Here is a 14,384-nt window from a genome sequence, read left to right as displayed (position 1 = left end):
AAGGCATTAGACAAGGGCAGAACGTCTGGATGTGCACAGCTGAATCATCAGACTAGGTAAGCAAGCAAGAACAATAGCGAAAAATGGCAGATGGAGCAATAATAACTGACATGATCCATGATATCATGATATTTTTAGTGATATTTGTAAACTGTCTTTCTAAATGTTTTGTTAGCATGTTGCTAATGTACTGTTAAATGTGGTTAAAGTTACCATCGTTTCTTACTGTATTCACGGAGACAAGACTGTCGTTATTTTCATTTTTAAACACTTGCAGTCTGTATAATGCATAAACACAACTTCATTCTTTATAAATCTCTCCAACAGTGTAGCATTAGCCGTTAGCCACGGAGCACTATCAAACTCATTCAGAATCAATGTAAACAATATAACAGTATACAATACTCACATAATCCAACGCATGCATGACGCATGCATGACGAACACTTTGTAAAGATCCATTTGAGGATTATATTAGCTGTGTAAACTTTGTTTAGGCACTGTTTAAGGCAAGCGCGAGCTCCGTGGGCAGAGAGCACGAGATTTAAAGGGGCCGCACAGCATAAATCGGCTCATATTTAATGATGCCCCAAAATAGGCAGTTAAAAAAATTAATAAAAAAAAATCTATGGGGTATTTTGAGCTGAAACTTCACAGACACATTCAGGGGACACCTTAGACTTATATTACATCTTGTAAAAAAAATGCTCGATGGCACCTTTAGTGACACACTTCTCAATTACATGAGGACTCATGAAATGTCCTCATATTTCATGTTTACATCATAATACCAGTGTAATACCCATGTCATTATACAAATTTGTGTCCTCATAAATCACAAAAATGCACACATACACAACACACACACACACTAGAGTTTGGCATCTGTGATTAAATTGATCAAAAATGGACAATAAATACTTTTTAAAAATTCCTTTTTAACTAAATACTGTTCTTTTGAACTCCATTCATCAAAGAAACCTTAAGAAATATATTAGTTTTCACAAAATATTAAGCTGTTTTCAACATTCATAATAATAAGAAATGTTTCTTGAGCACCAATCAGCATATTAGAATGATTTCTGAAGGATCATGTGACACTGAAGACTGGAGTAATGATGCTGAAAAAAAGAAAAGAAAAAAATCTTACTGACCAAAAAAGTTTGGAAAGTAATGTAAATTAACTAATTACATTTTATATCTTAACAACCTAAGTTTCCATTTATTTTCATCATATGGAAGACAGTAATCTGCAGAAAGATAATTAAAAAAAGATAATTAACATTCAAATTGAAAATAAATAATGAAACTGAATTGTAGAAGAATCCACTATGTAAAAGAATAGTGCCATCTTGTGGCACTACATAGTATCTCAGCCTTTACTGGACTGACATTGGAGAGTACAGGAGGGAAGGTAGGGTCTCATGGGAACTTGATGATGACAAAAACATTCTAACACTAGGAAGGGAGGTCAGTGTACTATTGTAGTGACATTCATGGAGAAAGAGGTGCTTGTGTCTGTGTGTGCGAGTCATGTACGTGTTTCCCTGAGCAGCTGTGTGTAGCACAAAGCCTATTTGAAAGTAATTACATTAATTAGACCGCATTAGAAGTGTTTACCACACCGTATGGACTGTAGGCCACCTCGGTAAATAAGTGCGTGCTAGTGTGCATCTGAAGAGAAGCTAAATCCAACAAAGCATTTTAAAACAAATGGCTGCCTCAACACAAGTAAATATATTAAGTATTTACAATCATATTTTTGCTTTAATAACAGTAGCGCCTGAACTGTGTGATTTCCACAAGTTTGTGTAAAACCTGATCATGGTCTCCAGCATGATTTGAGAATTGACAGGAGTGGACTGTAGGGCATCTATATGATTTTGTCTGCCCATTGATGCAAGGAGCAGCTTGCCTGGTGGATGGGATGAGATTTTAACAGCCCTAAGAAATCAGCAATGTCGTCTGCCAAGAACCTGAGGCTTAGTCAACATTACACACTCTTCTCTCAATGTAAGGCCCAAAACAAAACTCTCCTCTAAACAAGCCTGTGCTAAGTCTCTGACTGCATATAACGAAAAAGGATTAATATTACATGCAATATGTCTCCATATTTAGTTCTGGATAAGACTTATAAGTAACTGGGTTTAATCTGAGCAAAAGTACAGTTTGTAATTACAGTAAGAGGTAATTCTGTAATTCTATGCAGATTGGAAATAGTTCATCTGTAAATTCTGTCATAGTTTACTCACTCTCATGTCAAAATATCTTTTAAAATGCAGTTACAATTAATGATGACAGGAGGTTTCAATCTTTAAAAGGACACAAAAGCATCATAAAAGTGATCTTTATGACTTGTGAACTATATTGAACTATGTAAGTCTTCTGAAGTGTAAAAAACAGACAGAGAATTATGTTGTTAATCACTGAAAAACTTAACTCTGAGACATGCTTGATTCAGTGTTGTTATTGTTAACTAACACTATTAAAACTGATTTTTGTTCATTGAAGTAAAGCTGAAAGCTGAAATAGAACATAAATATTAGATAAAATACTTAACCTTAAAAAACTTAAATGAAAATTAGAAATGTCGCCTTGGCAGCTAATAAATTAAGTTTAAGCTCAAGCACTAAAATTACTATAAAAAAATAAAACTTACAAAAGCACATGAAATTACTAAAACTTAATAAATACTGACATTTATTTTGAAAATATAAAAAGAAATGCTAATTCAAAATAATAAATATTCTATAATAGTATATAAATACTAAAATAACACTGGCCTGATTCATAAAATAATCATTTTTTGAGTCAGATGAAGCTTTTGAAGCTTTAACGTCAGTATATTATTCAACATCTTTCCTTTTGTATTGCACTAAAAAAGGAAGCCATACAGGTTTATAATGACATGAGGGTGAGTAAATGATGACAAATTTGCAGTTTAGAGTGAAATATCCCTTTAAACTCAAGATAGCTAAAAGACAACTTAAACTGTTCTTTGAACATTTCTGTATTCTCTTCATGGAGCAGATTATCTAGAAATCTCTCTTTAGTTCGGTAACACTAGCTGCTATTGTGTATCTCTACGCTAGTCTTGTCATGGCCTGCCTTGTACCAGACTTCAAACACCATCCTTCAAACTGGCCAACACATTAAACTATACTTTAATCATTGCTCTTCAGCTATTCACCACCAAAACCCTGTCAAAACTTATCAGAGTTTCAAAGGTCTAGCTGTTAAGTTTTAACACCTGTTAATACCACCAGCCACTTTGTTATGCCAACAGAAATTATAAAGTGAGATAATTAATCATTGAGCACCAGCTTTTGCACTTAAGCTACAAAACAAATGCTACTCTGATGAACAACAACAAACTATATTTTCAGTGCTACCTCTCCAATCGTGGCACGGCGGGCTGAAGGTGTAGTTGGGCTGGCCCTGCAGTTGGGTGCTCTTTCGAGCTGGTGGTCCTGCCCAGGATCTGGGTGCCCATAGGGCGTCCTGCTGCTGGTGAATTTTGGAGGTGAGGAGTCTCCGGCGAAGGCTGCCCTCCGTCTTGGGCTGGAGGTTCAGTTTGCGAGTATACAGAGGAAGAAGTTCATCTTCGTCCTCATAGTAGGTCCTATTCCAGCATTTCCCAGCTGGTTCGGTGGAGAGGCAGTCTACGTATGCAATCATCCTGTTGTATGCAAAAGTATCCCAACATAAGTCCAGTTTGGGATGTTCAACCACAGGTTCCCACATCCATCCTTTTCCTTTTTATCTCCACAGAGCCAAGACAAATAGGCGTCTAAAGAAACCTCTACAAATATTAAGTCTCCAAAAGTCACTAATCATGCCAGAGATGATGCGGAAAATGGAAAATGTCCGCAAGAGCAAATCTTAAGTTCTCCATAAACAAAAAGATCAAAGGTTAGTCTCAAGAATCAGAGAAAACAAGTCTAGTATGTTATTGTCCTCTCACTAACTACCTAAAGCTTTAGAGTGAAGGAATACTTCACTACTCAAGTTAGCTTGCCTTATCTAATCTGTAAACCAGGATTATCCCTTCACATCCAAGTGCTGCTGAAGGCAGGCTTTGCACTACAGATGGTCACCTGGGAGAAGGTGAAAAATAATGCTGAACTAATGATGGTACAACTCAAAAGATTCACTTAAATATAGAAATGCCATGGCTGAGCAGATGAGGAAGGTTGTAACACTACATTCCCCATCGACTTAAACTGTGTAACTACAAATCTTTTTTAAAATGGGACAGTGTATAAAAAAATATTTAACACAAATCACCTCCCCAACACTGGTAGTGGGGCAGGTTGTAACTACAGCAGCCTATCATGTAATTTAAAGGTATACCATGTAACTTTTTTTGTTCAGAATTAACAAGATTTAAGCAATGAGCCAATACATCATTACGGAGCCCCGCACATAACATGCAGGGGAACAAAGTAAATTGTGCGCACAATTTACTAATTCGATCCCTGGATCCCTTTACTATTTCGTTTCCTCAATTTGCAAAATCTTGTGCACGATTTACTATTCCGTTCCCTCGATTTGCTAAATCGTGCGCATGATTTACTATTTCGTTCCCTCGATTTGCTAAATCGTGCGCACGATTTACTATTTCGTTCCCTCGATTTGCAAAATCGTGTGCACGATTTACTATTTCGTTCCCTCGATTTGCTAAATCGTGTGCATGATTTACTATTTCGTTCCCTCGATTTGCAAAATCTTGTGCACGATTTACTATTTCGTTCCCTCGATTTGCTAAATCGTGCGCACGATTTACTATTCCGTTCCCTCGATTTGCTAAATCGTGTGCACGATTTACTATTCCGTTCCCTCGATTTGCTAAATCGTGCGCACGATTTACTATTCCGTTCCCTCGATTTGCTAAATCGTGCACATTATTTACTATTTCGTTCCCTCGATTTGCAAAATCTTGTGCACGATTTACTATTCCGTTCCCTCGATTTGCTAAATCGTGCGCACGATTTAGTAATTTCGTTCCCTGGATTTGCTAAATCGTGTGCACGATTTACTATTTCGTTCCCTCGATTTGCAAAATCGTGCGCACGATTTACTATTTCGTTCCCTCGATTTGCAAAATCGTGTGCACGATTTACTATTTCGTTCCCTCGATTTGCTAAATCGTGTGCATGATTTACTATTTCGTTCCCTCGATTTGCAAAATCTTGTGCACGATTTACTATTTCGTTCCCTCGATTTGCTAAATCGTGCGCACGATTTACTATTCCGTTCCCTCGATTTGCTAAATCGTGTGCACGATTTACTATTCCGTTCCCTCGATTTGCTAAATCGTGCGCACGATTTACTATTCCGTTCCCTCGATTTGCTAAATCGTGCACATTATTTACTATTTCGTTCCCTCGATTTGCAAAATCTTGTGCACGATTTACTATTCCGTTCCCTCGATTTGCTAAATCGTGCGCACGATTTAGTAATTTCGTTCCCTGGATTTGCTAAATCGTGTGCACGATTTACTATTTCGTTCCCTCGATTTGCAAAATCTTGTGCACGATTTACTATTTCGTTCCCTCGATTTGCTAAATCGTGCGCACGATTTAGTAATTTCGTTCCCTGGATTTGCTAAATCGTGTGCACGATTTACTATTTCGTTCCCTCGATTTGCAAAATCTTGTGCACGATTTACTATTTCGTTCCCTCGATTTGCTAAATCGTGTGCACGATTTACTATTTCGTTCCCTCGATTTGCAAAATCTTGTGCACGATTTACTATTTCGTTCCCTCGATTTGCTAAATCGTGTGCACGATTTACTATTCCGTTCCCTCGATTTGCAAAATCTTGTGCACGATTTACTATTTCGTTCCCTGGATTTGCTAAATCGTGTGCACGATTTACTATTTCGTTCCCTCGATTTGCAAAATCTTGTGCACGATTTACTATTTCGTTCCCTCGATTTGCAAAATCTTGTGCACGATTTACTATTTCGTTCCCTGGATTTGCAAAATCGTGTGCACGATTTACTATTTCGTTCCCTCAATTTGCAAAATCTTGTGCACGATTTACTATTTCGTTCCCTCGATTTGCTAAATCGTGTGCACGATTTACTATTCCGTTCCCTCGATTTGCTAAATCGTGCGCACGATTTACTATTCCGTTCCCTCGATTTGCTAAATCGTGCGCACGATTTACTATTTCGTTCCCTCGATTTGCAAAATCGTGCACATTATTTACTATTTCGTTCCCTCGATTTGCAAAATCTTGTGCACGATTTACTATTCCGTTCCCTCGATTTGCTAAATCGTGCTCACGATTTACTATTTCGTTCCCTGGATTTGCTAAATCGTGTGCACGATTTACTATTTCGTTTCCTCGATTTGCTAAATCGTGTGCACGATTTACTATTCCGTTCCCTCGATTTGCTAAATCGTGTGCATGATTTACTATTCCGTTCCCTCGATTTGCAAAATCGTGCACATTATTTACTATTTCGTTCCCTCGATTTGCAAAATCTTGTGCACGATTTACTATTCCGTTCCCTCGATTTGCTAAATCGTGCGCACGATTTACTATTCCGTTCCCTCGATTTGCTAAATCGTGCGCACGATTTACTATTCCGTTCCCTCGATTTGCTAAATCTTGTGCACGATTTACTATTTCATTCCCTCGATTTGCTAAATCTTGCGCACGATTTACTATTTCGTTCCCTCGATTTGCTAAATCGTGCGCACGATTTACTATTTCGTTCCCTCGATTTGCTAAATCGTGCGCACGATTTACTATTTCGTTCCCTCGATTTGCTGAATCATGCACACCATTTACTATTTCTTTCCCTCAATTTGCTAAATCGTGCACATTATTTACTATTTCATTCCCTCGATTTGCTAAATCATGCGCACGGTTCACTAATTCGTTCCCTCGATTTATAAATTGTGCGCACGATTTAGCCTACTATTTTTTTCCTGCAGGGCTCCGGACATCTTCAATCCTTCTTCCAAATGTTTTTGTCTTACCCTGATTCACTATAGTCGACCTTAGTATTTTTAGAAATTGCGTACATACTTCACTCACCCATGCGTGTCTTAATATATCCGTAAATAGTGAAAAGTTGCTCTGGCTACTTTGACGTGTGTTTTGGAGTGCCATAGGTTAATTGTCACAATGAGCGAAAAAGGTTGACATGGAGCACACTAAATCTCAAACGTCCGGGAACTACCTGTTTTAAAAAAATACAGAACGAATGAGAGTCTGCTGGCAAAAAGAGAACACAACAGTCACAGAGTTCGAAATAAATTGAGAATCAACACTAGTTTAGATTTTCGGAGATGGTGATAACTAAGTGATTTGAAATGTTGTAAAAGTGACACAGAGATGCCATCTTTATTACTCAACATACGAGTAAGGTACTTTATCAAAAAGATATATGTAGCTCTCTAACAGAGATTTATCTATTGTGAAGGGTCATATTCATCCACAAAGTTACGGCATGCAGAGCCAAAGCTTAAACAAAACAAAGTTCTTCCACAAAAAATGCATGCAGTTTTGTTTTTTAACCACTAGAGGGACAAAAGTTACATAGTGTACCTTTAAAATTTTAAGGAGTAATTTGTATTTCAAAACAACTTTAATTTGCTGCATATAAATGTAAGAAATTTATATCAAAGATTGAGATGAATAGATAAATTAAACAAATATCTAAATAAATGAATTACTAAAAAAATAATCAGCCCTAGTCTTCCCTATCTTGAGTCACTTGCACAGCTGTTTGAGTAGAAAACATGAGAATTAGACAGGGAGTGAAATACAGTATGACCAACAGATAGTCAGACAGAAAGGGTATTGTACTTAGTTATCTCCAGCAAATGTATCTGCCTAAGTCCAGATAATTTGTTGAGCCCCAGGATGGGTGAACAATCTGGGGCTGGAAAAAGATCCGTCACCCAAATAGATCAACAACACACTCCTATATTATATTTCAACACTTTGCATAGACAAGCTGTATATAATATAATCATGCATTTTATCGTGATCAGATCTGATTAAACTCTATCCGGGGTCTAATCCAAACCCTTGAGCTCAATTCTTTGGATGACCGCCAAGGCAAGAACTGGACCAGATGAGAATTCCAGCAACCAGAATTTGTCATGCCAAGAGCTTAAACTTACATACAACCATGCTGGCCCAAAGAGAGCTTTTCACAGAAACACCGTCACATCCACATAAATTTAGGCTTATCATTTAACATGCCTGGCAGCAAATGTTGGATGAATGTCCAAAAAGGGCTCTGTGTTAACCTAAATGAGTAACACACACATTTTATTGAAGTTTACGCTGTGACGTGGACACTTTGAGGGCTTAATCGTGTGCAGAAAATTCAGAGTTTTCAAAGTATCTTTCCCAGAAACATTGTTTGTCGCAAGAAGTAAAGTATGTGTTTGTGTGGTCATTGCTCACTGGTCTGCAAAGCATCTGGATCCACTTAATTAAATGAACAGTTATGCAGTTAAGCATTCGTGAAGATGCAGTGCAAATTTGTTAAGCTTAGAGATACTAGGGAATTCACAAATGTAGCATTTTTTGTGACAGAAGAAATTTGAAATGGCAGGTTTATTAATTTTTTGTGTACATTATGAATAAAAGCGAGAGAGCTACCTAATATAATCCCACTTTATTCCAAATTTCATTTTCTTTCTACAGAAGAAAGTAAATTCAGGGTACATTTACAAGACAACAATGTACTAAAAACAGAAGTTTTTCTTTTATGTTTTTCGTGTACAGACAACAACAAAATGTCTAAATGATCCCAGTTCACACCGAGTCGCGAAAAAGATGTTTTATGCATGCCAGGCCAGTAGATGGTGATATTACTTTGTAAAGAAACACTATGCACCTATAGACTGAACATGTAATACTAGTGCGCATAACGTCACCATTTTTGTAGTTTACATGGAGACGTTTTTGAAAGCTTTGCATTTTCAGGCCCCCAAAACGCCGCTGTCGTGTAAATTAATGGCCAAAGGCATAAAAAGTTTTATGTTTTTAGTTGAAAACGATGTTGTGTAAACGGCCCCTGAGATTAGTTCCTCCAAGGAATCACACAAACCAATGGTTCTGAATAGAGATTGTGCGCCCCCACTAGCTGCAAGTCTGCAGCGCCCGAACCCCTGCTTGTTTGGGTGTAAAAACCACAAGGTTGGAGGGTTTCAACAATGGTTGCTATGGAGTCCTGGTTATTCGGCTAGAGGCACCTGCTGGAGCAGACAGTATGCACAACTAAGTGTGCACGGCTCCATTGTTGTGTCTATTTGGATAATTTCTGTCCTTTGTCATGACTCAGTGGACATGACTTCAGTCAGACAGGCCTGTTGTGTGGGAAGTTACCCATCATTTCATATCCTGTATACTACAGGTGTACAAAAGCAAATGCACAGCACCTGCGTATTTACAGTACCTATAAGGTAATGTATAAAAATAATTTTAAAACTGGAAATATATATTTTTTTTTACCTTTTTCATTTAGATACCTTTGCTGTTCACTTAAAGTTAAATTTTAAATCTAATTATTTAATAAAACTTAAATAATAAATCTCAAAATTAATATAATTTTTTTGTAATGTACATATTAAATCCATGTAGCATTTAAAATGACTGATTTTAGTTTTTCATGTTTTACTAATTTATTTATTTAGTACTATTTAAAGAGTTAGTTCACCCAAAAATGAAAATTATGTCATTAATGACTCACCCTCATGTCGTTCCAAACCCATAAGACCTCCGTTCATCTTCGGAACACAGTTTAAGATATTTTAGATTTAGTCCGAGAGCTTTCTGTCCCTCCATTGAAAATGTATGTACGGTATACTGTCCATGTCCAGAAAGGTAATAAAAACATCATCAAAGTAGTCCATGTCACATCAGAGGGTCAGTTAGAATTTGTTGAAGCATCAAAAATACATTTTGGTCCAAAAATAACAAAAACTATGACTTTATTCAGCATTGTCTTCTCTTCCGGAATCCAGATGAAAGGATTCAATGGAATCAATTAAATTTTTTGACCAAAATGTATTTTCGATGCTTCAAAAAATTCTAACTAACCCACTAATGTCATATGGACTACTTTGATGATGTTTTTATTACCTTTCTGGACATGGACAGTATACCGTACATACATTTTCAATGGAGGGACAGAAAGCTCTCGGACTAAATCTAAAATATCTTAAACTGTGTTCCGGAGATGAACGGAGGTCTTACGGGTTTGGAACGGGTCATTAATGACATAATTTTCATTTTTGGGTGAACTAACCCTTTAATGCTATATAAATTTAATATTGCCCATGACATGAAAATGATTATTGGCTTATCCCATAGGCCAGAATTTAAAGATTGGTACATCCATAATCTCAAATCAGGTTTTATGTCAGCTTGAATGCTTATGTCATTAAAGCAAAAGGAGAACGAACACATATGCACATATTTCAGATACCACTTGTTTATATATAGCCATCTATACATTCATGTGCAAACATTCCCTCTATAGTTATTGCAATGCCAACTTAGAGCTGTTAATGGCATTCTCTCAATTCCAGTATTCAGACCACCAGTGTTTCCAGCTAGACTGCAACATGCTTATACATACAGTACATTATTGTTAGTAAACTTGAGGATTGTGAAATATTTGATGTGAACTTTCAATGTCATAACCATTACACGGCAGTGCACAGCATAGTTCTTCCAAACAACTTTCAAAAGACATCTGTATAGTGCAGATGCTGTGTATCACACACTCCTACGAAGAAGCATCTTGGAGGAGGAAACCATTTTCAGCTTATAAGGGGTGCTTTTGGACTACATTTCCAAATACTCCCATCTGTCAATCCCCCTAATGTTTTGAATGTCCCTCATTCATTCCACAGAATCTTAAAGAATGGAATAACATCCTTAGACTTTGATTCAGCAATAAAAATCAATCAGCTCCCTTGAACGGTTCCATCTTGGAATCGTCCCCTATGGTGTTTATGAAATGAAGAATGCCCTTTCTTTGCTTATCTCCACCCTCAAAATATGTGCAGGCCAAACACGATGTTACAGGGATCAGACTCAGAATTCCACTAATGTGAAAGGGAGGGACGGCTCTGCACACGCCTAGCGACTGAGATCTTCATGAGGGGCTGACAAATGTGGAATGGCCATCATTCTTCAGGCTCCAAGCCAACCCTGGCTAATGTCCATGATTCATAACTGTCACAGGAACCGTGAATGCCTCGTGTGAAATGGGAAAAAGTGCATAATGAGACATTCATGCTAGCATGAGACTCAAATCCAGGTGTTTTAACAATTAAGTCTGGGTAATGACTTCGAGATTTGGAAAAATGATCATCCTGACAGCTGAGACGCCCATAAGACTCCATTTTCTGCATCTTCAGTCCAAAGCAAGCAAGAACAACGTAAAATCCTCCTGCTTGAACAGATATGATGGGATGATTGGTCCTTTGGGTTGGATTGCAAAATGAACGAGACAATAATTGGATTACATCCAATCAGCTGCTCTGGCTCTTCTGGAAAAGAGTAAAATGGAGAGAGAGGGAGGCGGGTACCTTTATCTAGGTCAAGGAAGCTTCATTTATTAAAAAAATCTTACACAGAAGAGCGCTTTCAGGCTTTTAAAGTGAATTACCCTCCACGAAATACCAGTCCCTGCCTCCCACGAGAGTCGTCTCCACTTCTCATTTAAGTCACACAAGGATGCTGATTTTATTCAAGACCTGAGGAGCAGCTGACTAACAGAATGCCCTTTTAGCTGTTCATTAGGGAGCTGTGAAACCGTCTCTCCATCATGTGACACTTTTAGAGAAGCCTGTGGGTTGTGGGTCGCCGCATGCATTTGCACCCAGTGATTACACCTCTGACAACAGAAGTTAGTCCATAAAGCAGCTTTACTTTATGAGAGCAAACATTCTTATTTGGATGCTGGTGTGCAGTGTGCTGGTGTACAATTAGCTTAAAAAGGAAAATCCACAAGGGTTTTTGAGGGAAGAGTAGGAGCGCTGCTGGTGTGATATGAATGCACTTGTTTTGGAGCTTGACTTTAAAGCAGAAGCCTGTCTCAACCTGCAAAAAGCCCTCAGCTACAGGCTAAATGCATCCAAGTTCATGGTGCTGCTGCAAACGACAGATTTTTGTAAACAACACTCTTCATAGAACAATGAAGTATGCTTTAGGCCAGTTTAGTGGATATTATCTGTTACATATCTATTTCAATCCATCAGTTAGAGGAGAAAATACTGAAAGAAAAACACATCATTGAACCAAACTAGCCAATATAAATTATTGAAAGTAAGGTTATGAAGTTTAATAGGGAGCATAGGGGCTAGTTGTCACACTTTTTAAGTCAAGTCTGGAGTCCACAATTAAAAAATAAAGTTAATTGTTTTTTAACTTTAACATTGAGTTTTATGACAACATGCCCCAGTAGCACTGTGGGGGTTGTCACAAACCTGCCATTATTATTGACTTTTCAGATAAATTTAAACCATAAAACAATTATGAAAAGCAAAAACATGGATTTTTAAAAGATAACAAGCAATAAAATATCTAATGTTTTGATAAATATTGTAATTTGTGATTAATATTGTAACGGGGGTACTGTAGGTACTATAGTTTGAAACCAAGAAACCAAATCACTGCTTTAAAAAAAAATGCATAGCTGAACCTTTGACTTACAAACCTTGTGAGATTCAACACTTGTGACAAGTAGCCTTCTATGCATAGTTTGAGAATTGTTATATGAATGTCCAATTTTAGGCCATTTTCATTTGATCCTACTAGCAAAATACTACCAAAGGTCGGAAAAAGCACTTTTGAAAAAGTTCACTTTGAAAATCATTGGCACTAACCAGCCATGACAAAAAGCCAAAATACCAATGTGACCATTCAAAACATGACCTTCAGGTCACTAGTAAATAAAAGAGGTGACAAGTATCAAAGAAAATCAGGTCACCATGCTGGGCAGATTATTTATGCTTGATATGAAAAATACACTAGACAACAAAAAGTCACAAAATAACAGACAAGTAAAAAGGAAAGGGAGAAAAACAGGGTGAACAAGAACACAAGCCACCTGATCATCCATCCAAAACAAAGAAAAGAAAAAAAAAAAACAGCTACTATATTCAAAAGTGATAAAAAGTGATCAACCAAAAAAGAAACTCTTAAATTAATAGTTCACCTAAAAATGACAAGTCTGTCATCATTTACATAACTTTCTTTCTTCAGATTAATACAAAAGATGAATTTGTGAAGAATATCATTGCTACTATTTTCTATATAACAAATGTAAAGGAGAACTAGGGCTATCAAGTTCCAAACTGATAAAAAAAACATTATAAAAGAACTTGTATAACACTTTTAAAGCTTAAAAGCTTTACTCCTCATTCATTATAACTACACGGACAAGAGAGACCAAACATTTCCCTGTTACACTAAACAAAGTCATACAGGTTTGGAACAACAAGGTTGAGCAAATGAGGTCTAATTTCCATTTATAACCGCGCAATTCCTTTAAACCAAACACAAAGCATTTTATACATTATTTAAAGATCAAATGCGGATCACAAAATACCAGCACAATGCCAAAACCACAAAGAATGACAAAGCTGCAACACTTGCAGCTCAAACTTGCATTTCTAAAGAAAAACGTGCCATGCAATAGCTGCTCAGTAGACAGATCAGATAAAAGTTTCCTCCTTCCTTATAAACAACCTCTCTCATCACCTCAAAACCTCTGGCATGGTCGCTTTAACTTTTCTGACAGATTCCCACTCTTTCCTCCGGCAGCCTACGAGCCGCACTTCCTAGCAAGAAAACAAAGGAACCGGAGGAGAGAGGAGCGCTTTTGAAACTGAGCAGGACATTTAACTAACAGCTGAGCTCAATCCCCTCCCTTTGTCTTCCATCAGGGAACTGTTACACTCTGAAACTGCAATAACTTGTGTCTCCTAGCTGTTCTTTGTCTTTCTTTCCTCCAGTTTTGAAGGTCTGCCACTTACCGCTCAGACAGAACATGGTCTCCTGCCTCTCCCACTGTGTGTTGGTATTTGCTGGGAAGTGTGTCAAGAGTTTTGCAGCGCACTGTCCTCACACAGCCCAGCGTCCCAGCCGGAGCAGCCGCCCCCCCCCCGTGCCTCCCGAGCACAAACACTCACACAGGTTCATAGGCACTATCTGTAACCCCCTCCCTCGGTTTCACCCACGTATACACACACACACGGTGGCAACCTGCCAGCTCATGCGCTCTGGGAAAATGTTACCCAATCCCAACATACTCCTGCCGTTCCACAGGACTGACACTATTCCAGGACAAAGGACAGAGAGGTGGAGAGATTGCGGGAGAGAGACACCGACT

The 14,384-nt window shown here is 37.8% G+C and overlaps 1 protein-coding gene across 9 annotated transcripts in view; it reads right to left on the bottom strand.

Moving 5' to 3' along the window:
• nhsl1a (NHS-like 1a) overlaps positions 1–14,384 on the bottom strand; it is a 54,766-nt gene that overhangs the window by 24,490 nt on the left and 15,892 nt on the right. Inside the window, exon 1 of one of the 9 annotated variants that reach the window (XM_048191520.1) lies at positions 14,029–14,252. The exons of 3 other annotated variants lie outside the window; for them this stretch is intronic. In XM_048191520.1, coding sequence (XP_048047477.1) covers positions 14,029–14,044 — 16 coding nt within the window. In that variant the 5' untranslated portion in view covers positions 14,045–14,252. Of the gene's footprint in view, positions 1–3,392; positions 4,369–14,028; positions 14,253–14,384 lie in introns of those variants that run through there. 5 more of the 9 variants (XM_048191522.1, XM_048191515.1, XM_048191518.1 and 2 more) reach the window with 5 other exon arrangements.

The sequence above is a fragment of the Megalobrama amblycephala genome, linkage group LG5 (genome assembly GCF_018812025.1).
Source record: "Megalobrama amblycephala isolate DHTTF-2021 linkage group LG5, ASM1881202v1, whole genome shotgun sequence".
NCBI classification, from domain to species: domain Eukaryota; kingdom Metazoa; phylum Chordata; class Actinopteri; order Cypriniformes; family Xenocyprididae; genus Megalobrama; species Megalobrama amblycephala.
This window is presented reverse-complemented; position numbering and strand designations above follow the sequence as displayed.